Source organism: Salvelinus alpinus, chromosome 14, assembly GCF_045679555.1.
Source record: "Salvelinus alpinus chromosome 14, SLU_Salpinus.1, whole genome shotgun sequence".
Lineage (NCBI taxonomy): Eukaryota > Metazoa > Chordata > Actinopteri > Salmoniformes > Salmonidae > Salvelinus > Salvelinus alpinus.
Window position 1 is genome coordinate 32,078,160 of NC_092099.1, and position 26,412 is coordinate 32,104,571.

At 42.4% G+C, this 26,412-nt stretch overlaps 1 protein-coding gene and 1 long non-coding RNA gene across 5 annotated transcripts; both read right to left on the reverse strand.

The window, feature by feature from the left end:
• Positions 1 to 2,838: 2,838 nt before the first annotated feature.
• LOC139538797 (uncharacterized) lies at positions 2,839 to 16,746 on the reverse strand. Its single transcript, XR_011667812.1, has 2 exons — positions 14,583 to 16,746; positions 2,839 to 7,368 (listed from the first exon to the last, which is right to left on the reverse strand). It is a non-coding gene; the product is annotated as an uncharacterized lncRNA (long non-coding RNA).
• A 1,998-nt stretch (positions 16,747 to 18,744) lies between these two features.
• On the reverse strand, positions 18,745 to 22,525 carry LOC139538798 (putative nuclease HARBI1). 4 transcript variants are annotated; one of them, XM_071341235.1, is made up of 7 exons: positions 21,729 to 22,525; positions 21,465 to 21,641; positions 21,144 to 21,374; positions 20,005 to 21,056; positions 19,820 to 19,935; positions 19,612 to 19,723; positions 18,745 to 19,517 (listed from the first exon to the last, which is right to left on the reverse strand). In XM_071341235.1, the coding sequence occupies exons 4-7, from the start codon at positions 20,474 to 20,476 to the stop codon at positions 19,147 to 19,149; spliced, it is 1,071 nt and encodes a 356-aa protein (XP_071197336.1). In that variant the 5' UTR covers positions 20,477 to 21,056; positions 21,144 to 21,374; positions 21,465 to 21,641; positions 21,729 to 22,525; the 3' UTR covers positions 18,745 to 19,146. The 4 variants fall into 4 exon arrangements, with proteins under 4 accessions (XP_071197336.1, XP_071197337.1, XP_071197335.1 ...); XM_071341236.1 differs by having other exon boundaries at positions 20,005 to 20,559; positions 20,658 to 21,056; positions 21,465 to 22,525; XM_071341234.1 differs by having other exon boundaries at positions 21,465 to 22,525.
• Positions 22,526 to 26,412: the final 3,887 nt, after the last annotated feature.

Here is a 26,412-nt window from a genome sequence, read left to right on the forward strand (position 1 = left end):
TTAAGCTACATTGAGAAACTAGATGAGAAAATGTGTCAAAATCACTGAGAATGTACGATATGATAGCATTATCTTAGTATGTAATTTCAGTCTTTGACAAGAACCCTAGGCTTCTCTTGGGTAAAGGGATAAGGAGAAGACTGTCACAATTTTTTGGTCGACCACCACTTGACAAGAGCTCCCAAAGTGCCTGGATTCTGCCTCTACTTTGAAGCTGCACGGCTTTATAATGGCGCTAGAGATCTAGACAGCACAGTCTGTGGATTTTCTGTTCAGCTGTGTGTTGCTGCTGTCGCTCCCAGACAGACAATCTGTGTGGAGCTCCAGTCCCAACAGCATCATTATGTAAGGAGACAGGAAACTTACATCATCATGGTCACAAAACACATAACTGCTGTCAACCTGGGAAATGAACAATTATCTGAAGGGAAAGTGTCTTCAGCACACACAAGATGCGATATACACCCACCACCCTTCCATATGTATTTGGTCAGTGAAGCTAAAATAGACAAATGTAGCTCTATACTCCAGCATTTTGGATTTGAGCTCAAATGTTTCATATGAGGCAACAGTACAGAATGGCACCTTTTTATTTTAGGATATTTTCATACATATCTGTTTTGCCATGTGATGAAGCCATAAGTATTTGGATAAATACTATGTATTAAAGCAGTCAAAAGTTTAGTATTCGGTCCCATATTCCTTGTACGCAATGACTACATCAAGCTTGTGACTCCACAAACTCATTGGATGCATTTACAGCTTGTTTTGGGTTATTTTTTGCCCAATAGTAACTGCATGGTGAGCAGATAAGATGTTTTCTGAAGACTTCTAAATTAATCCTGATAATGCCATGATTAAAAAAAATGGAATAAAAGTGACTCCAAAATGGCACAACATTTATTCACCATTCAGTTCTTATTGGGCTACACTTTTGACAATTTAATTAAGCAATAAGGCACGAGGGGGTGTGGTATAAGGCCAATAGGGGGTGTGGTATGAGGCCAATATACCACAGCTTAGTGCTGTTCTTAAGTACGACGCAACACAAACTCCTGCGGTGCCTTATTGCTATTATAAACTGGTTACCAATGTAATTAGAGCTTTAAAAATAACAGTTTTGTCATGCCTGTGGTATACAGTCTGATATACCATGGATGTCAGCCAATCAGCATTCAGGGCTTGAACCACGGAGTTTATAATACATTTTATACAATGGGTGGATCTAATCCTGAATGCTGATTGGTTAAAACCGCATTCCAGATGGTGTCTATTCCACAAATTGCCACCGGCTAAATCTATGAAGTTAAAATGCCTATTTACTCTGTTCCATATGACTGCGCAATCCACTGTCTCATCAGCCCAGGCAGGGAAGTTATAAACTTGATCTCCACTATAAAAAGCATCTAGACATTATCTCACATTTCTTTTAGACTAACATTTAGTTTTCAACAGCGGAGAAGCCCTGACTGGAGAGATGGAGACAAGCTGTTGCAATAAACTCAAAATGTTACAATAAACTTTGGGTGCATTCAACAGTGTGAATTTCTTTGCTGTGTGTTTTTTTTATTTATTCTGAACTCTACACAGGTGAACTCTCTCCAGTTGAGGGCATTGCCCACCGAGGGTAAGGATGTGATGGCCAGTAGAGTCAGAACACCAAGTCCCAGAATGCCAGAGGAAAGATCCGACCTTCATGCCTGGTGCTCCACACAGGATTGCGCTACATCTGTCTTCACCTGGATGGGCACAAACACCGTTTACTGGAAAACCATATGATACCCTGATGCAGATAAAAGCATAAAAATGGAAGATGAGAGAGATGAGTGTGGGTGGAACACAGATCTGTGGATCAACTAATGAGCATGCACAGCCCTCTCCCACTGTTCTGAACAACACTCCATGGGAGAGCTGGGTGCGTGAGCAGCATCCTGTCACCAGGAAGCAGCTCTTTAAAGGGTCAGAGCCTGTTAATTAGGCCTTAGCCACATTGTTAGCCTATGCCCACCGTGGGGTTTCCCGGATCACAGGGCAGGGGCTCCTCTGGGGCATCAGTCGGACAGCAGGTGTGTCCTCATGTCACCCAGAGGCATGCTGGTCCTGTGGAGCTGGAAGAGGTCTTGAAGCTGTTATTACATACTAATATAAGGCCTACATATTGTAATTACACAGTCGTTACAATGGCATTTGGAAACACATAAGAAAAAAGGGAAAACTTAATGTTGCATATAATGCAAGAACCAACCAACATGAAACCTTCTCTCTATTGTGAAATAGCCAAATATCATTCTTGAAAGAATTGACAAATAGGAGTCATATTAGTAAGAGCCATATTAGTAAGCGTCATATTAGTAAGCGTCATATTAGTAAGAGTCATATTAGTAGCTTAAATCTACTTGTAGCCATAATAATGTCTGCCACTGCATTCTCGAATGGGCTTACATTTTCATGAAGGCTATCATAAAAATATCACATGCCCCTTTTCCTGTCCAAGTATCACATTATGTAAGTTTCCTCTGCTAATCATGAAACAAACAAAGTGACAACAGAAGAATAGAATAATAATTGTATGACAATATTTTGTTCTTTGAGGAGCATATTACATTAACTTGTGTTGTTTATGTATCAGAATCTGCAATATGCCTTGCAGAACCACAGTTTATAAATACTGTAGTATCTTTGGCAGAACTGTGTTATAACAAGACACAGCCCACATGCTGTAGCTTGGTCCATCTGGGCACCAAAGATAAATACAGTCGTGCAGAACCAACCCATGGCAGAACACCCGTGCAACTTGTGTCGTGGAAAATCATTTTCAAATACAACGCTTACCAGAACTTTTAAAATCAAACATGCTCTTTATTACAACTGTACAGCCCACTGGCATGTCCCCGCGGAACACACCCCGCGGAACACACCCTTTCTCAGAACTCCAGCTACTCTATTTATACACACATAGTATTGTCCCTCCCCTATGAAGTCATTCACCACCATCTGCTTTCAATTTGTTTATAATAGTGGCTGGACCCTTTATCCCAGTGTGTCCAATTACCTCTAGGCGCCACTCTGTCTGACATGTATGTTTGTAATAGAATTGTCAGACCATATGTCTAGTGTCCAATTGCTTTTAGGCGCCACTCTGTCTGACATGTATGTCAGCACAATGGAGAATCTACAAGGGTCAGAGGGTCAGAACGTCCCTTAGTAGACCTCCATCACCACGGTCCCATGACCCATGTTAACATGTGGTTCGTTACTTTAATGTTCAGCTATCATTTATATTCATATGTTATCCATGTATCTTATGTTACCACTACACTACTACACCATCTGCTAATCTTTGGTTTCCTGTATTTACCAGAATGGCAAATACACTCACATCTGCTCTCTTATACTACCTTCCAGTATACTCCTGTCTACTGTCCAACCGTGTGATATCTACCCACATATGTCACCTACTCCTACATAATCCCTCCTCTTGAGGGTATTAACCTCAAAAACCATACTAAAAATGACATATAGAGAGTAGATATCAATACCAACAATTGACTAAAACATTATCAAAATAAAGCTTACAAATCACTTGTACCAAACATCTCAAATTATTAAAACTAAAATAGGAGTACAAAATCCAATTAGAAACATTAATAAAAACCGAACTAGACCAAACATCTCCAGTTGACATAAGAGTAAAAGATCTAATTAGAAACATTAATAAAAAATAAAAATAATACAATGAATATAATAAGAAATTGAATGAGAAAATCAAAGACCTACATGCAGTTACAAAAGAAAATTGACACAACATCATTCTAAATTTAAGCATTTCAACATGATCCTCCTTGCAGACATGAATTTGGAAATACAGCATATACAGGTAGACCATCCTTACAAAAATCATGGCAAGCATAACCACCTCCAGGAACTACTCTATATAGACAGTTTGGATTCCCAAAGGGGCAGTCCAAAGGTCCACCGACCGCATTACAAGGCTTTCCATACTTATTAGTATACTTGCCTGAGCTACTCGGTACAGGATCAATCACCACAGGAGGGTCATCTCTCCTTACAGACATCTATTTAACTGCTGTCTGAACCACCATTGACTTTACCAGGGGTATAACACAACAAAATGCAATACCCAAAGCCAACAACCCTCCTCCTAACATGATGGTCATCCTAGCAAACATGACACAAACTCCACCCTTCTCCACTAAGAGCCAATTAAGTATAGTTAATGAATCCCTGTTGATTATATCATATATAATTAATCCATTCTAAGTTCATATTTGGTGTTATCCACAGAAATATAGATTCAAATCCTGATTTAACCTCCTCTCTGGCCTTGAAATCCCTAAGTAGACCTCTAAGCAGTCCAATTACATTAAGGTATACCTCAGGATCCTTATCATAAACCCTTTTAACTCTAGGTTTTAACATAGTCATCATGGAGTGATTCAATAATAGTAACCTATTTAATTGCTCTAACTAAGGCACAAAGACCAATCCATCCATCAGGCAATACATTCAACAGTTAGTTTTTTCCACACATCCAGAAACTATCAGCAATACCTTTGTCTTGATTTTTCAACATATTAAGAGATGACGCAACCTGAGTTATGTGACCACACAACCCTTTATCATTATTTTTACGAACTCCCACATTCTCTAAAACCCAAATAGTATCACATTCTACAGTGGTGTTTCCTACATCAATTCCTTCGGTGTCATGGCTGTAAAAACATTCATATTTTCCTTTAACCACGGTACCTCTGTCTAATTGAGGTACATTTAATTCAGTTCTAATATTATAGGCAACACAATCATTGTCTCCCAGCATGGTCTCATTCAACATAGTTTTACCCCTCGTACTTACCCAGAACAATCCTACATTTTATGTCACACAAGGGAATAGAATACTTTCTATTGGTACAATAGTCATTTTTACAACTTACACAGTTTTTACATGATGCTGGTTCAGAGACTATTAAAAGATCAAACAAAGGTGATTTTCTTCACAAAATACAATTGTCCATTCTGTGTCTGTTTGCCATATACTTAGCCCATTCGTATCACTCCTTCTTCACTACTTCTTCTCATGTAGTGTCCCTGAGTGGTTCTGATTCTGATATATCTAATTCTGTTGCTTTTTCAATGTTCTTATCTTGAGGTAGATCATTAGAGTTTATCAGAAAGTTTCAAATATCAGTAAAAACTCTCCTGACTGATGTCTCAGGTTGCTTTGTTGGCACGGTGGTCTGCTTGGTAAGGGCAGTCGATGTCATCTAGTGGTAGCTACTGTGGTCGTCACAGCAGCCGCCACCCTTGTTGTTGTCACAGGTTCTTCCTGTTCAGGTGCAGGGGTAGGTCTTCACCTTCCACTGGTTCAATCTTGTTCATGATGAGCACCTACTCGTCTTTTTCTTTGATTCATATCAGGTCACATCCTTTCGGGTCCCAAACGACTTCTCCCTTTGTTTGGTGATGTGTCCATCCACAGAGTGCAATCTCCGATAAGGGTTTGATCCTTATGATTGAGATAGACTTCAGTTCTCCTGCTTCTGTTATACATTGAGGTGGAACATAGATTCTAACCTTGTCAGTCTTTTTGGATTGTTCGGCTGATTCCATTCTTCTCTTCCTGCTCCCACCATACATCTTGATTGTGCATTAGTCTGTTGTTTCTATACTAGCATTCACTGTTGCTTCTATTATGTCAATGTCATTATTCTTTTGTTGTTCTAACATCAATTGTCTGTAAAGGAGGCCATTCAAAAGTTTAAAAGTCAATTGTGGGGTAATCCCCATTTTCTTCAGCTTGCGGGACTTTTCCTCCTCTTTCTTCACCTGAAGCTCCCTCCTCAGGCCGGACTTAGCTTCCATCTGGAAGGGTTTCAATTTTAGGAAAGAAACGTTCTTATTCTGTTCCTTGTGAGGCCTCTCCTCCTCTTCTGGGTGCATTAGTCGGTGCACGTGTCATATTTTGGCTTTCACTTGATTTACTGTTTTCTTGGCTCCTCCCTGGCATCTCAATCGTTTCCGCTGCTCCTGCTCCCTCCAGGCTCCCTCCTGGTGAATCAGCATCCTCAGTGTCCTCATCTCTATGTGGTTGTATCCTTCTCTCTGTTGGGACTCAGCTGCAGTGGTTCAGGTGGTGCCACATCTGGCTTCTTTTCACTTGGACGGCCGTTCTTGTTGCTTTGGCCACCTCATAGGGTCCATCTCTCCTCGGTTGATCCCACTTCCTCCGGATCCCTCCAACGTGGACTAGATCTCCTGGTACCACTGAGAGAGGTCCTTCTGGTCCCCTTGGATCATCAGACGCAGAACCTCTCATCCTGGTTCAGGTTTCTGCCTACTTTCTGTGAAGCATTCATACTTAGAGACTTATGGCCTCTGTTCTAAGATTGCACCATACATCCTCTTACTTCCATCACTCATCACACAACAAACAGACATTCCAGCTGAAGCTGGCGAACCCCTGTCCTTCTGGTTTCCTAAACATAAGACTTGGAAAACAACAGACAAAACATAACAGCATTGACAATGTTATGTGTTATGCATAAATATATTCATGCAAACTGAAATCTGAGACCATGACAATTCCCACTCTCTCTTTACCTGACTCTATGCCTCCAGGATACTTTTCTGCTGGACTCCACAAAAATAAAAGCCCTAAAAAGCTTCCTCATGCTTCCACCCAGTCTTCCCCTTTCGGCCACAGGTTCTGAGAGGTGTTCCCAAATCATGTCATTTTTACTTAGTTTCCCATCTACTCCATTTCAACTGATAATCATGTGCATAACCTACAATTAACATTCTCTCTTCTTGAATTAATTCAACACTGTATATGCTTTCATATCAATCCCTTTAACATGTTTGTTTAGAGTATAATATCCTATCATCCATTCTTTTTCACATGATGTATTAAAAAATGAAACAAGTAACCTCCAAACTCAACCCAGTATGTCTAAAGTAGCCCCCAAACTCAACCCAGTATGTCTATAGTGGAATCTAATCTCTCTCTCTCTCTCTCTCTGATTCCACGTCCTCTGTCATGGTGTTTTCAAGCTCACCCATTATTCAGCTGGACCTCACTTCTCGTGAGACTTATGCACCCACCAAAGAGAGACATGAAGATCTTTACCACTGCAGTGCTGTAAGAAGTATACCACCAGCCTGGTGTATCTTGATGTACACTCAGTCTCCAGAATGCAGCCCAAGCCCTTCCATTTCTGGCTGTTTTTTCCTGAGGACATACACACTAACACATGGGTTATTCCCTGACAACAGACTTCCTTCTTATAGCAAGATCACTAAATCTTAATTTTTAATAACAGCCCTATGTAACCATTCTGCCTCAAATACCTGGCCTCCTGCCACAGAAATATTCATAATGATAGTCAAATGATTGTCCCTACAGCAACTGCTGTAAAATAACATGTAATCATTCAAGCGTTTTCCAGTTGGATTAATATCCAATCCTAACAAAACTATGTCATAAGTTTCTTAAACTTTTGCTCTAATGTTCAAAATGCCACCACTTATTCTTTTTACCATATCTTTAGATATGTGAATTGTTCTATTTACTTTTAGAATTGTCCCTATATTTTACACAGCCAGCTGTCTTTCCTTTTCTGTGAATTATCTCTATTTTTATACATATTTCTAGAAATAACACCCCTTTACTACCATTACCTTCATTTATAAGTCCCCTAACCCATAACTGCCATTGTTTGATACATACTTAAAACATCCTTAAGTCAATTTATATATCATTTATATCAGTCCCTCCTCAGGAACATATACACAACCTTATGTTCCTCAAAACAAAAATAAATTGACCAAACGAGAAAAAGAGAAATTAAAATAAAAATAAAAAATAAAAATAAAAATAATAATAATAATTGCACATTTGCAATATTACCACTATTTGTAATGTAATGGAAAACGTCCATCCGTTTCATTCTATGCCAATGTTATTGTTGGTCTCTTTCTTCTTCATTCATGGGTATCTTCGCACAACAGACTACCTATTTATTCAATAGAACATTACATTTTATCATCCCAATTCCAATGACATTATAAAACGAAAGAAACAAAAAACCTTTAATCTAAAATTCTGTAAGTTCTGTCAACCTCCTTGTCTCAGGATTAGGTTCCAGAGCTTCCCTAAGCCTATTAACGTTAAACAGTTCTATATCCAAATAACTAAACAGTTATATTTTTTATTTTATACATTTTCCAACCCAATATTCAGGATAACAATCCTCAGTGTTGTCACGTTCCTGACCTATTTATGTTAGTTTTTGTGTGTTAGTTGGTCAGGACGTGAGGTTGGGTGGGCATTCTATGTTTTCTGTTTCTGTGTTGGTTTTGGGTTGCCTGGTATGGCTCTTAATTAGAGGCAGGTGTTTGGCGTTCCTCTAATTAAGAGTCATATTTAGGTAGGCGTTGTCACAGTGTTCGTTGTGGGTGATTGTCTCCTATGTCTGTATGTATGTTCGTACCACATGGGACTGTAGCGTTTGTTTGTTTCGTTTCGTTTCGATGTCGTCCGTTTCCTGTACGTAAGTTTATGTTTAGTTATGTAAGTTTATGTTCAGGTTTCGTTCAACGTCGTTTTCTTGTTTTGTAGTTTGAAAGTGTTTTGTTTCGTTTCGTGTTGCCATCATCGTTGTTAAATAAAGATGGCTTATTTCCCAAAGCCTGCGTTTTGGTCTGAGGATCCTTCTCTCCTCACCTCATCCGAGGATGAGGAGAGCGACAGCCGTTACAGAATCACCCACCACACTAAGACCAAGCGGCAAAGGGAAACTAAACAGAGTAAGGGACAGGAGAGAAAGGATTTCTGGACATGGGAGCAAATAATGAATGGAGAAGGTCCCTGGGCTAAGGCAGGAGAAAATCGCCGTCCCAAAGCTGAGCTGGAGGCACGGAGGAGAGCAGAGGCTACCGGGGAGAGGAACCGGAGCTATGAGGGAACGCGTCTGGCACGGAAGCCAAAAAAGCCCGTGAGTAATTCCCAAAAATTTCTTGGGGGGGGGCTAGGAGATAGTGGGCCAAGGGCAGGTAGGAGACCTGCGCCCACTTCCCAGGCTTACCGTGGAGAGCGGGAGTACGGGCAGGCGCCGTGTTACGCAGTAGAGCGCACGGTGTCTCCTGTACGAGTGCATAGCCCAGTGCGGGTTATTCCACCTCCCCGCACTGGTAGGGCTAGATTGAGTATTGAGCCAGGTGTCATGAGGCCGGCTCAACGCGTCTGGTCTCCAGTGCGTCTCCTCGGGCCGGCATACATGGCACCTGCCTTACGCATGGTTTCCCCGGTTCGCCTACATAGCCCGGTGCGGGTTATTCCACCTCCCCGCACTGGTCGGGCAACCGGGAGTATTCAACCAGGTAAGGTTGGGCAAGCTCAATGCTCAAGAGTGCCAGTACGCCTCCACGGTCCGGTATTTCCGGCACCACCTCCCCGCCCCAGCCTAGTACCTACAGTGTCTACACTACGCACTAGGCTACCAGTGCGTATCCTGAGCCCTGTTCCTCCTCCACGCACTCTCCCTGTAGTGCGTGTATCTAGCCCGGTGCCTCCAGTTCCGGCCCCACGCACTAAGCCTCCTGTGCATCTCCAGAGCCCTGTACACACTGTTTCTTCTCCCCCTACTAATCCTGATGTGCTTGCCCTCAGCCCGGTGTCACCAGTGCCGGTACCTCGCACCAGGTATAGAGTGGGCTTTGAGAGTCCAGTGTGCCCTGTCCCTGCTCCCCGCACTAGTATGAAGGTGCGTGTCCTTAGCCCGGTGCCTCCAGTTCCGGCACCACGCACCAGGTCTACAGTGCGCATTATCCGGCCAGAGCCATCCGTCTCCCCAGCGCCATCTGAGCCATCCGTCTCACCAGCGCCATCTGAGCCATCCGTCTACCCAGCGCCATCTGAGCCATCCGTCTCCCCAGCGCCATCTGAGCCATCCGTCTCCCCAGCGCCGTCTGAGCCATCCGTCTGCAATGAGCCTGCAAAGCCGCCCGTCTGCCATGAGCCTGCAAAGCCGCCCGTCTGCCATGAGCCTACAGAGCCGTCCGCCAGACAGGAGCCGCTAGAGCCGTCCGCCAGACAGGAGCCGCTAGAGCCGTCCGCCAGACAGGAGCCGCTAGAGCCGCCCGTCAGACAGGATCTGCCAGAGCCGCCAACCAGACAGGATCTGCCAGAGCCGCCAATCAGACAGGATCTGCCAGAGCCGCCAATCAGACAGGATCTGCCAGAGCCGCCAATCAGACAGGATCTGCCAGAGCCGCCAGCCAGACAGGATCTGCCAGAGCCGCCAGCCAGACAGGATCTGCCAGAGCCGTCAGCGAGCCATGAGCAGCCAGAGCCGTCAGAGAGCCATGAGCAGCCAGAGCCGTCAGAGAGCCATGAGCAGCCAGAGCCGTCAGAGAGCCATGAGCAGCCAGAGCCGTCAGAGAGCCATGAGCAGCCAGAGCCGTCAGAGAGCCATGAGCAGCTAGAGCCGTTAGAGAGCCATGAGCAGCCAGAGCCGTCAGAGAGCCATGAGCGTCGAGAGCCGTCAGCCTGCCATGAGCGTCGAGAGCCGTCAGCCTGCCATGAGCGTCGAGAGCCGTCAGCCTGCCATGAGCGTCGAGAGCCGTCAGCCTGCCATGAGCGTCGAGAGCCGTCAGCCTGCCATGAGCGTCGAGAGCCGTCAGCCAGCCATGAGCATCGAGATTCGTCAGTCAGCCATGAGCTGCCCTTCAGCCTGAAAAGGCTGGATACCCAGAACTGCCCATCAGTCCAGAGCTGTCTCTCTGTCCGGAGCTGCCTTTCAGTCCGGAGTTGCCCCTCTATCCTAATCTCCCTCTCTATCTTCATCTATCTCTATATTCTTATCTATCCCTCTTTCTTGATTTATCTCTCTGTCCCGGGGTTGTCCCTATTAGATATGTTGTTAAGGGAATTTTGTGGGGGTCAAAAGAGGGTGGACATTCTTGGAGGGAGGAAGTTAGGATGGATTATGGTGGGGTGGGAACCGCGCCCCGAGCCTGAACCACCACCGTGGTTAGATGCCCACCCAGACCCTCCCCTAGATTTTGTGCTGGTGCGTCCGGAGTTCGCACCTTGTGGGGGGGGTACTGTCACGTTCCTGACCTATTTATGTTAGTTTTTGTGTGTTAGTTGGTCAGGACGTGAGGTTGGGTGGGCATTCTATGTTTTCTGTTTCTGTGTTGGTTTTGGGTTGCCTGGTATGGCTCTTAATTAGAGGCAGGTGTTTGGCGTTCCTCTAATTAAGAGTCATATTTAGGTAGGCGTTGTCACAGTGTTCGTTGTGGGTGATTGTCTCCTATGTCTGTATGTATGTTCGTACCACATGGGACTGTAGCGTTTGTTTGTTTCGTTTCGTTTCGATGTCGTCCGTTTCCTGTACGTAAGTTTATGTTTAGTTATGTAAGTTTATGTTCAGGTTTCGTTCAACGTCGTTTTCTTGTTTTGTAGTTTGAAAGTGTTTTGTTTCGTTTCGTGTTGCCATCATCGTTGTTAAATAAAGATGGCTTATTTCCCAAAGCCTGCGTTTTGGTCTGAGGATCCTTCTCTCCTCACCTCATCCGAGGATGAGGAGAGCGACAGCCGTTACAAGTGTTTACTTTAACTCAAATTTGACCTTATCAATTCAATACACATCACCCCTTTAATAATTAACATTTATACTAAACACTTTTATTACCAGTATTATCTAATTTCCCAATAGCCCTTTTGTCTCAGTTTTTCTCTCATGAGTGGCCTGGTAATAAAAGTTCAATACCCCAATTCCTTTAAATCATAATTCACCCTGGCCCATATCATTTCAACATATCTATTATTTGATACAGTTCACAGGTCATCAGACACAGTTGTCCCTCACTATTCAGTCGATTAGGGTGGGTATGAGCTCCACACCCACTTGTGGTGATATTCTCTCCCATGCCTTAAAGCATTCTGACGTCACCTTTTATGACAACTCCCTTATTCTACTGGTGATCTCCCAGATGAACCACAGATGATGTATCCATCAACAAAACCCACACAGAAACCCACACTCCAATAAACCCCCCGGAGTAACCTACATCACTTTTTATATGCAGAATGAACAAAGCACATTTGTGTATTTACCCAAAGACCATAACCCCAAGGAACTGATAATTTTACCTATGAACACATGTTATATAAAAAAAACAAAAATAAACCTATTCCAAATAACTTATTCAATTTAAGGGTACAACTCTTCATAATTTTCCCAGGGACATAATAGATTTTCAAAATAATTATACATTTTGAATAGAGTCTTGTGTCTTTCAATCATTTAAAAATTAAATCCCACCTGTTCCAACAATTTCTAGTAAAAGGTGATCAGTCTTTCACAGGAAATTCTTAGGAATCAGGGCCTTTTGACACCATTAAAATGTTTCCACTCCCCTTTCTTTAGGAACAACTTAAATACATTTTTCAAAAAATAATTCCATCATTCTGCATACCCAAATTGAAACTGAAGTGGAAAAAGCCCTTCCAATAAATCTACTAATGTATATTCATTCCCAGTACACGGTGCACTTACTAGTAAACCATAGCCAATAGCACACAGGGACTGGACTCACTTATCCAGAACTCCATTTATTAGCCTTATCCAGATATTTTTATTTTTAAAGCGTCTGACTTTAATTAACTGCTTTCCACAGTAATGCAGACTCCAATGATATTTTGACCAGAGAAGATTAAACCCTTTTTTTCTGGAAAAGAAAGTATACATATCGTTAATTTCACAACGTCAGCTTTTAATCTGCAAATAGTTTTTATTCCATAAACATCTTAACATTTTTCAGAGAATGACGGTATAGAATGTCTAACAATTAAAATTCCATCTGTACTCTACTATATGTCAAGTCAAACGTGATCTAATACTTCGTCTTGACCACATATAAACTGTAATCTCTATGAACCACTCATTGTTCGCTCAGAGACAATACACCGCCAAGTAAAAATTCCATTCACACTAACCTCAAACCGATTAGTTGTTTGTTATTTTGACAAGGAAATAAACTCTCGTATATCGGCATTTCCTGCTACCACACTAAGTTCTAGTGTCACCTTACACTAATTTTCCCCATAACCCGCTATATCCATATTCAAAACAGGGAGCTATTTTCTTATTTGTTTTTAGATATTGTCAATAGTTCTACTAATCACCCGCACGTCTGCGAGGACGAGTGGAACCACATTTGCCTTTTATAGTAATGTATTTTCTGAAGATAGAATGTTACCATCAGAACGCCTACAAATCGAGCTTCACATTTTGGTCCCATGCGACTATTTATTTATTTATTTTTCCTAAATACTCCCATGTATTTCTACACCTTTTATTTACTATTTTTCTGAGGTAGAGCCAATCTCCTTTCCAATTAATAATTCATTTGTCACATCACTTAATTTATTTTATCGAAGCCTACTCTATACAGTACATACATTATTTCTGAATACTACAGATTACTTAATGTCTTATTCTAGTACAGTACTTCAAATATCACTGTTTTTTTTTTTTTTTCCCTTTACAGATATCATTATTTATTCATTTGGTTTGTTGTTACAGTTCTAATCAATTTTTAAGATTACATTTACGTTACATTTAAGTCATTTAGCAGATGCTCTTATCCAGAGCGACTTACAAATTGGAAAGTTCATACATATTCATCCTGGTCCCCCCGTGGGAATTGAACACTCAACCCAGGCGTTGCAAGCACCATGCTCTACCAACTGAGCCACACAGGTCCACTGCCCGCTCTGTTAAGATCTCTATCTAACGTCTTACTATTACCTATATTTATTTATTTTGTCTCTACTTTCTTACCTCTTCTCCATATTCTTATTGTTTGATCCTATGGTCAATTTACTAGTGAGTCAAGCCACCCCTGTTCTCCTTTTTATCCTGGCCACTCGATTTTGCACCGCTGTCTACCCTGCAGGCTATTTTTAGACCATAGCTTCTGTAGACACAGAGTGATCGACGGCCTGTTTTTTCCTCTTCCTTTGTTACACCGTTCGTGAATCCTTAATCTGTCCTGAATTTCACTATTTATCACTATTTATCCTAACTAACCTAGATTCGTTTTTAACTTTATAGTACAATTTCATTTTATCATCGATTCTACTTTCTGTTTTGTTACCACACTGTTCTATTCATATTATACTATTCGGTTAACTCCTCTTTAATTATTTTTATTCATTATTTATTTTGATACCTTTTTAGTAATTTTACTATGGTCGCTTACTACTTTATCACATCAGTGTTTTTATCCTTGCTTATAACTTATTTTACTTCGATGTTTCTTAACTTCTTTCCCTCTGCCTAATAGCAGTTAACGACACCCTTCATCAACTCTACTCTGTCACAGGAGAGCTGCGCGCTCCCTCTCCTGGACGTTCTGCCTACACACACACACAACTTGTCTTTCCTTATTGACTTAATTCACTTCCACCTACATAAGCCTAGACTTCTACAATATGACGAGACTACTGTCTAATCGGATCAGCTTGTCTTCATATTCTATTCAACCCCCAATACTTATCTTTTCTTCTATTATTTGAGTAGTATTGTGGCGTGACCTACTGAATTACCAAACCCTGGTAGCTAGACAGAGCGGTTTTTTATTCGCAGGATTTCTTTTGCATTTGAACGCCGCACAATCGGGCCAACGTTTTTCCTGCACCTACTACTTCACTCAAACAGTCCTCCTTTCAGAGCGGAAACTATGAATATTTATTTAACTACTGAATTATGTTTTGACCGTATAAGTTACTTTTGCAGTTGAACGCTGCACAATCGGGCTAACGTTTTCCTACAACCTACCGATTTATGCTTTGACCGTATAAGTTACTTTTGCAGTTGAACGCCGCACAATCGGGCTAACGTTTTCCTACAACCTACTGTTTTATGCTTTGACTGTATAAGCTACTTTTGCAGTTGAACGCCGCACAATCGGGCTAACGTTTTCCTACAACCTACTGTTTTATGCTTTGACTGTATAAGCTACTTTTGCAGTTGAACGCCGCACAATCGGGCTAACGTTTTCCTACAACCTACTGTTTTATGCTTTGACTGTATAAGCTACTTTTGCAGTTGAACGCCGCACAATCGGGCTAACGTTTTCCTACAACCTACTGTTTTATGCTTTGACTGTATAAGCTACTTTTGCAGTTGAACGCCGCACAATCGGGCTAACGTTTTCCTACAACCTACTGTTTTATGCTTTGACTGTATAAGCTACTTTTGCAGTTGAACGTTGCACAATCGGGCTAACGTTCTTCCTGCCTTCTAAATATTTCATCCGTTCAGTCCTTCTTTCAAAGCGGTAACCATGAAATATTAATTTAACTACTAAATATTCACCAACAGACCCTTCTGCCGCGCCGTGAATATCCCACCCAAGCAGACCTCTTCAAAAATGTTCCTTTTTTAAAGAGCGGTATCATGGCTTCCTACATACTTATTTATGCAGCTCTCTCTTTTTAGAGCCGCATCCATAAGTAACCTGTCCAAGCGTTCCTTCTACTAATTTTATTGAAGAGGTATTACAGGATTTTCTACCTACATTATCTGTTTTTACCGTATGGGCTGTCCCACATTATAGCCAGCCATCTCAGCCAGATGGCGCAAACAAGCGCATCATTTAAGCTACACATTCGAACGGTCTGATCTGAACGAGCGCATGCATGCTCACTCTACATCTAACACAAGCAAAGTTCACAGCACCTATTCACTCAGTCTCTATACATGCGCATACATTTATATTTAATACAATTCCCCAAATTACACATACATGCAAATTCATTGAATTTAAAAGTTCTTTTGTATTTACTGGTTTCATTTTAGGAAATTTGAAAGAGAGACTTACGTGGCGCTCCTCTCGCTGAGACAGTATCTCTGAAGCAATCTTTACACAAACATTTCAACTATTGTAAGAACTTGCTTACCGTCTAGTTGGGCGGCCACCCTTGTTTGCCAGATTGTCCAAAGAAACTATCTCCAGCCCTGAACGCCATTCCTCAGTCCCTGTCCCTCCTGGCTAGCTCGCCAAATATGTCGTGGAAAATCATTTTCAAATACAACGCTTACCAGAACTTTTAAAATCAAACATGCTCTTTATTACAACTGTACAGCCCACTGGCATGTCCCCGCGGAACACACCCCGCGGAACACACCCTTTCTCAGAACTCCAGCTACTCTATTTATACACACATAGTATTGTCCCTCCCCTATGAAGTCATTCACCACCATCTGCTTTCAATTTGTTTATAATAGTGGCTGGACCCTTTATCCCAGTGTGTCCAATTACCTCTAGGCGCCACTCTGTCTGACATGTATGTTTGTAATAGAATTGTCAGACCATATGTCTAGTGTCCAATTGCTTTTAGGCGCCACTCTGTCTGACATGTATGTCAGCACAATGGAGAATCTACAAGGGTCAGAGGGTCAGAACGTCCCTTAGTAGACCTCCATCACCACGGTCCCATGACCCATGTTAACATGTGGTTCGTTACTTTAATGTTCAGCTATCATTTATATTCATATGTTATCCATGTATCTTATGTTACCACTACACTACTACACCATCTGCTAATCTTTGGTTTCCTGTATTTACCAGAATGGCAAATACACTCACATCTGCTCTCTTATACTACCTTCCAGTATACTCCTGTCTACTGTCCAACCGTGTGATATCTACCCACATATGTCACCTACTCCTACACTTGCAGGTCCTTGCGATCCGACTACACAGATAATAATAACACAGCTGTTTCATAATATGCAGTATAATAAAATGAGACTTGTAAAACACACTGACTGGTGTGTATGAGTCTGATATGAAATGTTGCTGCATTGTTATTGAAAGACTTTCAGTCGCATCATTCGTTTTTTTTGTGTTATATAGCAGTTTAAATAAAAACGTTTGGCTTAAAGCGGTTACATATGAGGTTTGAACAGTTATGCGTACATACTACTAAGGTCTCGTGTGGCTCAGTTGGTAGAGCATGGCGCTTGCAACGCCAGGGTTGTGGGTTCATTCCCCACGGGGGGACCAGGATGAATATGTATGAACTTTCCAATTTGTAAGTCGCTCTGGATAAGAGCGTCTGCTAAATGACTTAAATGTAATGCAGAAAAGTACAAAAAAACTCTATAATTTCTGTGGAACATTATTGCAGACTTTTACAGGCAGATGTCACTGTTGCACTGTGCTTGGAGAGTCAAAGAGACGTGATTGAGGAGCTTTGCCAAATACAAATTGGAGGTGCTCACTCTTACATGTTTTCAACCTCACAACTGGAGTGGTCTTATGAGATAAGACAATCTCTCGGGGCACTTGTTATGTAGATCTATTTGCCTCAATTCAAAATTAATGGTAAATATAAGCACCATGCAAATTCTGTATTTTATTCTGCGCTTATCTTTTCTATTCATTTGAGGTTTAACCAGACATGCCAATGACATGGGATGTGGATCCACCACAACATTAGATTTTAATGTAAAAAAAAAACATCCGGTGAACTGTCCCTTTATTAGTTCATAAAAGGTTTTATTAACTCTTGTCCTTACCCCTGTCCCCACTCACTCACTCATCCAAACATCCTTATCCATCCTTCACACGTTACTTCATCACTCTGGGATATTTATTTCCATAAAATGGACCCAAACAGAGTCCTCCACAAGTTCTTTTACATGTGATTTACTTAGGGAGAGGCCGAAATTTACACAATAGTTAGAAATCTCATGTGTGCCTGATGATGCCCCTCCTCCCTGGTTCTCTGCTGGGCGCGCAATATCAAGTGCGCTTAGTGTGGTCTCAATAAAATGATCCAAAGCCTATACCAGCCTTTCTCAAACCCTGGTCTTGCCTGTTTGTCTTGATTATGATTGTTTTTTTTGTGTGTTCTGCGCCATATTTGCCTAAAATAAATACTTGTCATAAGCCAACTTTGGCATGCGCTGGACTATGCATGCCGCAGTAAACAAATTGTGTTGCCATGGACACAAACACACACACACACACACACACACACACACAAGCTAGCTAGCCCTGCTGCGCAGCCTGCACGCTATGGATAGGGGGCAGGAGGATATGTTATGGTATAAATTACCATGGAGATTTATTCTGTGGAGCTAGCCTGCTCCAGACCAGGCTAAATTCCAGGATCTATTTAATCTCATCCCTAATGTCAGTCAGCAGTCACCACAAATGGAAACCAATAGTTATTTCACTGCTCACTATACATTGTTATCACATATAACTAGACCCACTGTTATTATTTAAACGTTTGTGATCATTAATTTCAATGATTTTGGATAAAAAATGATTTTTAGATGATGTTGCTATCATTAGATAATTTACAGTTTCCCATAGACTATAAGGCTATATATAAAATGATAGAATATTAGGGCCACAGAGGGGAAAAAAACACAAGTCATAATATTGTAACCAGTTGTTTTAAAGGAGGACAGTTGTTAAAATGACAGATGTGGGGCATTTCGTGAAATTGTACTTCAGTATGGTTTCATAAACAAAGACATGCTGATGTGCCAGAATATTAAGTATCACATTGTCATAAGTATCAAAACAATATGTAGCTTTTCTGCAGAAAGAACCAGCCTCATAAATTTATGACTTTATCCTTTTTCTTCAGTGTGGCCCTAGTACTCTGTCATATAAACAAATACACATTCCATATGAATATAAAAACACAATGTGTAACATTATGTTCCTTTATTGAATAAGGACAAAACAAAGCAGGTAAACCATCAGCTCCTTTCGAAACTGAAGTCACAGTGACTCTACAAGATGGAAAGCACAGAATCCAAGCATATTATACAAAATGATACATACACATTCAAAGGTCTGTATATAACACACCCTGCATGTCTGCACACTAAAATAAATGCAGGACAAATCCATACACATCAACTGAACAGACAAATGAATGGATGCAGTAGCCTCCCTGCAGCCTTGTATTACACACAGTATACCGCACAAACATCATAAGAGGCCAAATTCGTCAAAAAACGAACCCAAAAAAACCCAAATTCCTCTGCCACCGCAGGACATATTTAACCAAAATTGAAAGCACACATACTAACTAAAATAATTCAACACAAATTGGTCCCTCAGCAGCCGACCACTGTCGTCATCAGGGAAGATTGCCGGATTGTCCCAGTCCATGGCTGGTGGCACTCTGGGGGCCCTCTCCTTCCTCAGGCAGGCCACATTGTGGAGGACAGCACAAGCCACAGTAATATCACATGCCCTAACAGGGCTGACCCTTAATTTGTGAAGGCAGTGAAAGCGTGCCTTCAGGAGGCCAAAGGTCATTTCAACTCTGGCCCTGGTCCTGGCATGGGCATGGTTGTAGGCCTGCTGTGCTTCCTGGGGGTCTGTGAAAGGTGTCAGGAGAAAAGGCTGGCAGCCATACCCCCTGTCTCCCAGCAACACACCAGAGAATTCACCTGTCAACACAAAATCTCATCATTACTACCTCATAAACACAGTGATATTCTTGACACAGCCATGATGGTTATAAATAGGGGTTGTGTGGCTTACCTTGTGATAGGCACTGATAGATTTCAGAGGCCCGAAAGATTCTGGAGTCATGGACTGAGCCAGGCCATTTTGCCACAACATTGCTGATCACACAGTCAGCATTGCAGACCATCTGAAATCATAAGATGAGGAATATTACACCAATCAATGCACATCACTGGCAATGCAGAGTGTTCGTCAATGGACAATATCAAAAAGTTATGTTCACCTGAACATTAATGCTGTGAAAGGATTTCCTATTCACAAAATCGGCCTCATGGGCACCTGAGGGGGCTTTTATCCTTATGTGTGTGCAGTCCACTGCACCAATGACATTGGGGAAACCTGTCACACAAAGTAATGAGTATCCTACTATGTGTTAACAGTTGTCCTGTAATTTGTAGATCCTCTTACCTGCAATCCTATAGAACTCCTCTTTGATGTCACAGAGTCTTCTGTGGCCAGGGAAGGAGATGAAGACATCTGCTAATGCTTTGATAGCCAGACACACACTCCTTATTGTGCGGCAAATTGTGGCCTTGTTCAGCTGTTCTGCATCCCCCACTGAGTACAGGAAGGCTCCACTAGCAAAAAAGCGCAAGGCCACACAAACCATTTGCTCCACACTCAGTGCATGGCTCCGTGCAGTGCGGTGCTTAATCCTGGGACCCAGTAGTCTGCATAGATACCTGATGCCATCTGCAGAAAACCTGTATCTTTCATATAGATGGTCATCAGGGAAGGCCAGTGGGTCCAACCGGTCCCTGAAGACCCTTTCTCGCCTGAAGGCTCTCCTCAGCACAAGTGCTTCTTCATCCACCACATCTCGCACGAATGGGCATGCCATTGTCAGAGCAGAAAGGAACACACAATTTTGGGCCTTCATATAGGCTAGTGGCCACACCTGGTGCTGGGGGGGTGGGCAAAAGAGGGCGATGCCTTATAACGATGACTTGGTTGTACTGATTGCTGGGAAAATAAAAAAAACCTTAGAAAGATGCCACCGTCCTGTGTGCTCACAATAAGAGCTCATATGTCATGGCTCACTTGACTTTACGAGAATATACCTAATTTTTATTTTGAGCTGTGTCATCTTCTTGGAGCTGGGGGAGGAAAGAAAAATAATGATTAATACATTTGTGTTACAGTTAGCATACAGTGTACATTGAAGGCATATCTCACCTCCCTCTCAAGTTTTTTTATTTCAAGGTCCAGTTTCCTAATTGTCCTCTTTTTTATTTCGGACTCCAGTGCAAGATTTTCCATCTTTTTCTTCTTGTACTGAATGTCTATGTCTGCCAGTTCTATTTGGCGCCGGAGGTGGTTGCCATACAACTTTCTGATAGCTTGTGAGCTCTGTGAACACAATACAATTAGCGCAGCTGGAATTTGGCAGGATGTGGTGTCCTTTTATTAATACGCACTATGTTGCCAGGCTGGTTTTCCCACTGTATAGCATCTGGGTCCTGTAAAAGAAATTAGATTTTTTGATTTTGATGAGGACTCCTCACCATTGTAGAGTAAATAGTACTTTCACAGTCTTAACATGATACCTCATGCCTTCTGGAATCCAGAGAGATGGTCTCCTCCTCATCATCGTCTCCATCATGTGCTGTTGCTGCTGCACTGGGGCCTTCACCCTATCACATTTAATCGGATTCATATTGAAGCTAGTAGACAAGACATGCCAGGCCTACAGTATGCCTTTGATGGAGTACTCACTGGATCAGCATCGTCTGGTGCTTGTGCTGGTGGCTCTAACAGGAACACAGTGCTGCCAGACACTGCAAGGCAATAGGTAAACCAAAGTCAGACAGTCCAAATTGATTCAATATGAATGTGGTTGTATCCCATGTAGAGATGGAAGGACATACCTTGAATGAAGCGGGTGGCATCTTGGGAGGAACCTATGCTCGTCTCTTTCCCCCCAGGGATCCCCTCTAAGACGGGCCTGCCTTTATTTAGCTCCAAGGCCATGTCCTCTGCTGGGGTAAGGTCAGCCTTTGGTGACCCACCACCCGTGCCTTGTCTGTGGGTATTCTTTTTCACTGCTAAAACAGTACAGACAATGTGTGAGCAGGCACCTTCTGGGTACAATATATGCTTGTGCTTTGTTAAATATTAGTCAGGGACCATACCATTCTGCAGAATGTTCTTGTATTTGATTTTGACCTGCTGCCATGTCCGTTTTGGCCCGTTCATGTTTAATCTACACACACACACACACACACACACACACACACACACACACACACACACACACACACACACACACACACACACACACACATTTAATGGAGTCACACTGCAAAAAATTACTTGGTATTTTTGTCTTGTTTTCAGTAAAAATATCAAAAAATTTATCATAGCTTTATACAGTGTGATGGAGTTACTTTACACAATTTCACTCATATCTGCAGTGCATTTCAATTAAAAATGTAACCGTTTCATAATTACAGTACAACTGCATTTTTGGAGATGTGAATTAAATATTTGAATTGTAATTGTGATGTTTCAGCGGAGCGGTGAGTGTGTAATTGTGCACTACTTACGCATTCAGGCGGTCTGCAATACTTTGCCACGCTTTTTCTCTTTGCTTTATCACTGTGGCGGTGTTGCCTTTCTTCTTAATTATATCTTTTACCTCCTCGTATGCCTCCATGAGGATTTGTGCTTCCGACGGGGAAAAGTACGCGGCTCTAGTTGCCATGGTAAATCAGTTAATCTGTGATCTGTGGCGGGGTCTATTTGAGTGAGCCGTGAGCGCGCACCTATCCAGGATTGGTTTCACCTGGCTTAATGAATCCGTGTCTGCTCATCCTGGCTTGGTCTTTGTGCAACCAATTAAGCCTGGACGCACATGTTTTGGCTTCATTGAGCTCAGCTGAGTCATTTATCCCGGATGTCTTAATTCTACTTTTGTGCAACAGGCCCCAGGTTGATCACATGCATAAATTGATTGGGTAACATCTGAGCAAAACTGCTAATTTTCGAGGATTACTTCCCCTCACAATCTGATCCACGCCCGGGAAAGCAGTGGATGCTTAATTAGTTCACCAGCACTGAAGAAACTCATAGTTTGTCACCGGTTCTTGATAATAAACTATTACCAGTTTTTTTATTAAATGTTTTATTTAACCATTATTTAACTAGGCAAGTCAGTTAAGAACAAATTCTTATTTCCAATGACGGCCCCCCGGGCCAAACCCGGACGACACTGGGCCAATTGTGCGCCGCCCGATGGGACTCCCAATCACGGCCAGATGTGATTCAGCCTGTCCTGTGACCAAGGCCTGCGCACTCGTTTTAATTAGATGCGTCTCTGGCTGTTCAGTAGTGGAGAATACCCCCAACTCTGCGAGATGGCATTGAGACCAGATTCTCCTCTTTTGGTGCAACAAAATCAAAATATTGCAGTTGAAAACACCTTGACACCTCTGGGGTGTCCCTGGCACAAAAAAGTTTGAGAAAGGCTTGCCTATACTATAGGTTATAGGCCTAGGCTATATGAAGAGCACGCTCGCAGAAGCACAGGGCAAAGTTATATTTCTAAGAAAATGTACTTCCTTCCCGAGATTGTGCGCTGCTGAGATGGTGCATTTAAGAGATAATGCCAGAGAAGGATAAAGTGCTTGGAGGATAAAGTGCATTCGGAAAGTATTCAGACCCCTTGGCATTTTCCACATTTTGTGACGTTTCAGCCTTAAACTAAAATGTATTACATTATTTGTTTTCCTCATCAATCTATACACAGTACCCAATAATGACAAAGTGAAAACAGGTTTTTCGACATTTTTGCAAATGTATTAAAATAAAAAAACAGAACTCACTTATTTACATAAGTATTCAGACCCATTGTTATGAGACTCGAAATGGAGCTCAGCTGCATCCTGTTTCCATTGATCATCCTTGAGATGTTTCTACAACTTGATTGGAGTCAACCTGTGGTCAATTCAATTGATTGGACATAATTTGGAAGGCACACACCTGTCTATATAATGTCCCACAGTTGACAGTGGATGTCAGAGCAAAAAAACAAGCCATGAGGTTGAAGGAATTGTCCGTAGAGCGCCGAGACAGGATTGTGTCAAGGCACAGATCTGGGGAAGGGTACCAAAACATTTCTGCAGCATTGAACACAGTGGCTTCCATCATTCTTAAATTGAAGAAGTTTGGAACCACCACAAATCTTCCTAGAGCTGGCCGCCCGGCCAAACTAAGCAATCAGGGAAGAAGGGCCTTGGTCAGGGAGGTGACCAAGAACCCGATGGCCACTCTGACAGAGCTCTAGAGTTCCTCTGTGGAGATGGGAGAACCTTGGTTGTCCCAGAAGGACAACCATCTCTGCAGCACTCCACCAATCAGGCTTTATGGTAAAGTGGCCAGACGGAAGCCACTCCTCAGTAAAAGGCACATGACAGCCTGCTTGGAGTTTCCCAAAGGGCACCTGAAGACTCTCAGACTCTCAGACCATGAGAAACAAGATTCACTGGTCTGATGAAACCAAGATAGAACTCTTTGGCCTGAATGCCAAATGTCACATCTGGAGGAAACCTGGCACCATCTCTATGGTGAAGCATGGTGGTGGCAGAATCATGCTGTGGGGGTGTTTTTCAGCGGCAGGGACTGGAAGATTAGTCAGGATCAAGGGAAAGATGAACGGAGCAAAGTACAGAGAAATCCGTTATGAAAACCTGCTCCAGAGCTCTCAGGACCTCAGACTGGGACGAAGGCTCACCTTCCAACAGAACAACGACTATAAGCACATAGCCAAGACAATGCAGGAGTGGCTTCGGGACAAGTCTCTGAATGTCCATGAGTGACCCAGCCAAAGCCCGGACTTGAACTCGATCGAACATCTCTGGAGAGACCTGATAATAGCAGTGCAGCGACGCTCCCCAACCTGACAGAGCTTGAGAGGATCTGTAGAGAAGAATGGGAGAAACTCCCCAAATACAGGTGTGCCAAGCTTGTAGCGTCACACCCAAGAAGACTCATGGCTGTAATCACTGCCAAAGGTGCTTCAACAAAGTACTGAGTAAAGGGTCTGAATACTTACGTAAATGTGATTTTTCCGTTTTTATTTTTTAATAAACGTGCAACTTTTCTACAAACCTGTTTTCATTTGTCATTATGGCGTATTGTGTGTAGATTGATGAGGAAAAAAACATTTAATTACATTAAGAATAAGGCTATAACATAACAAAATGTGGAAAAAGTCAAGGGGTCTGAAAACTTTCCGAATGCACTGTATATTGGCACGGGTGTTAGTTCGTCTCGGGCTGGTTAAACCGTGCCAATATATCCTCCAAACACGGGCTTCAAGGGCATTATCACTTTTATACAACGGGTTACCAACATATTCAAATAATGATTGACATTTTGGGTATAGGGGAGGGTCACGTTTTTTTTCAAGCGTTCACAGAGGGTTGGGTAAAAAATGATTTTACTGAAGGGAAGGCCATCCATTTTTATTTCAGAGAACATTGCTGCAGGGACTTGCTTCCATTCAGCCACAAGAGCATTAGTGAGGTCGGCAACTGATGTTGTGCGATTAGGCCTGGCTCGCAGTCAACGTTCCAATTCATCACAAAGGTGCTTGATGGAGTTGAGGTCAGGGCTCTGTGCAGGCCAGTCAAGTTGTTCCACACCGTTCTCGACAAACCATTTCTGTATGCACCTCGCTTTGTGCATGGGGGCATTGTCATGCTGAAACAGTAAAGGGCCTTGCTCAAACTGTTGCCACAAAGTTGGAAGCACAGAATCGTTTAGAAGATTAAGATTTCCCTTCACTGTAACTAAGGGGCCTAGCCCAAACTACTAAAAACAGCCCAAGACCGTTATTTCTCCTCCACCATTATTCCTCCACCACCATTATTCCTCCTCCACCATTATTCCTCCTCCACTATGCATTCGGGCAGGTAGCGTTCTGGCATCCGCCAAACTGAGATTAATTCGGCGGTGTGGCAGATGGTGAGGCGTGATTCATCACTCAAGAGAACGCTTTCCACTGCTCCAGAGTCCAATGGTATCAAGCTTTACACCACTCCAGTCGACACTTGGCGTTGCGCATTGGTGATCTTAGGCTTGTGTGCGGCTGCTCAATTATGGAAACCCATTTCATGAAGCTCCCGACGAACAGTTATTGTGCTGACATTGCTTCCAGAGGCAGTTTGAAACTTGGTAGTGAGTGTTGCAACCGAGGACAGACGATTTTTACGGGCTACGCGCTTCAGCACTCGGCGGTCCTGTTCTGTGAGCTTGTGTGGCCTACCACTTTGTTGTTGCTCCTAGACGTTTCCATTTCACAATAACAGCACTTACAGTACAGTTGACTGGGGCAGCTCTAGCAGGGCAGAGATTTTACGAACTGACTTGTTGTAAAGGTGGCATCCTATGACGGTGCCATGTTGACAGTTACTGAGCTCTTCAGTGAGGCCATTCTACTGCCAATGTTTGTCTATAGAGATTGCATGGCTGTGTGCTCGATTTTATACACCTGTCAGCAACGGGTGTGGCTGAAATAGCCGAATCCACATACTTTTGTATACACAGTATAGTGTATATGTTGGGGACTGGAAGGAGATGACTCCCGCATGACTGACACTGGTTTCTGTCCTGCTGTGTGAGTGTGTGTGTCAGGGTTGGGCTCAATTAGAATTTAAGGCAGTCAATTCAGGAAGTAACCTAAAATTACAATTTAATAATGGAAAAAAGGGGATTTATTTTCAATGACTTCTCAATAAACTGTAAAGCTCAAGCTATTTATTTCATAAGTTTTTACATTTCCGAATTTTACATTCAAATCAATTCCTGAATTGA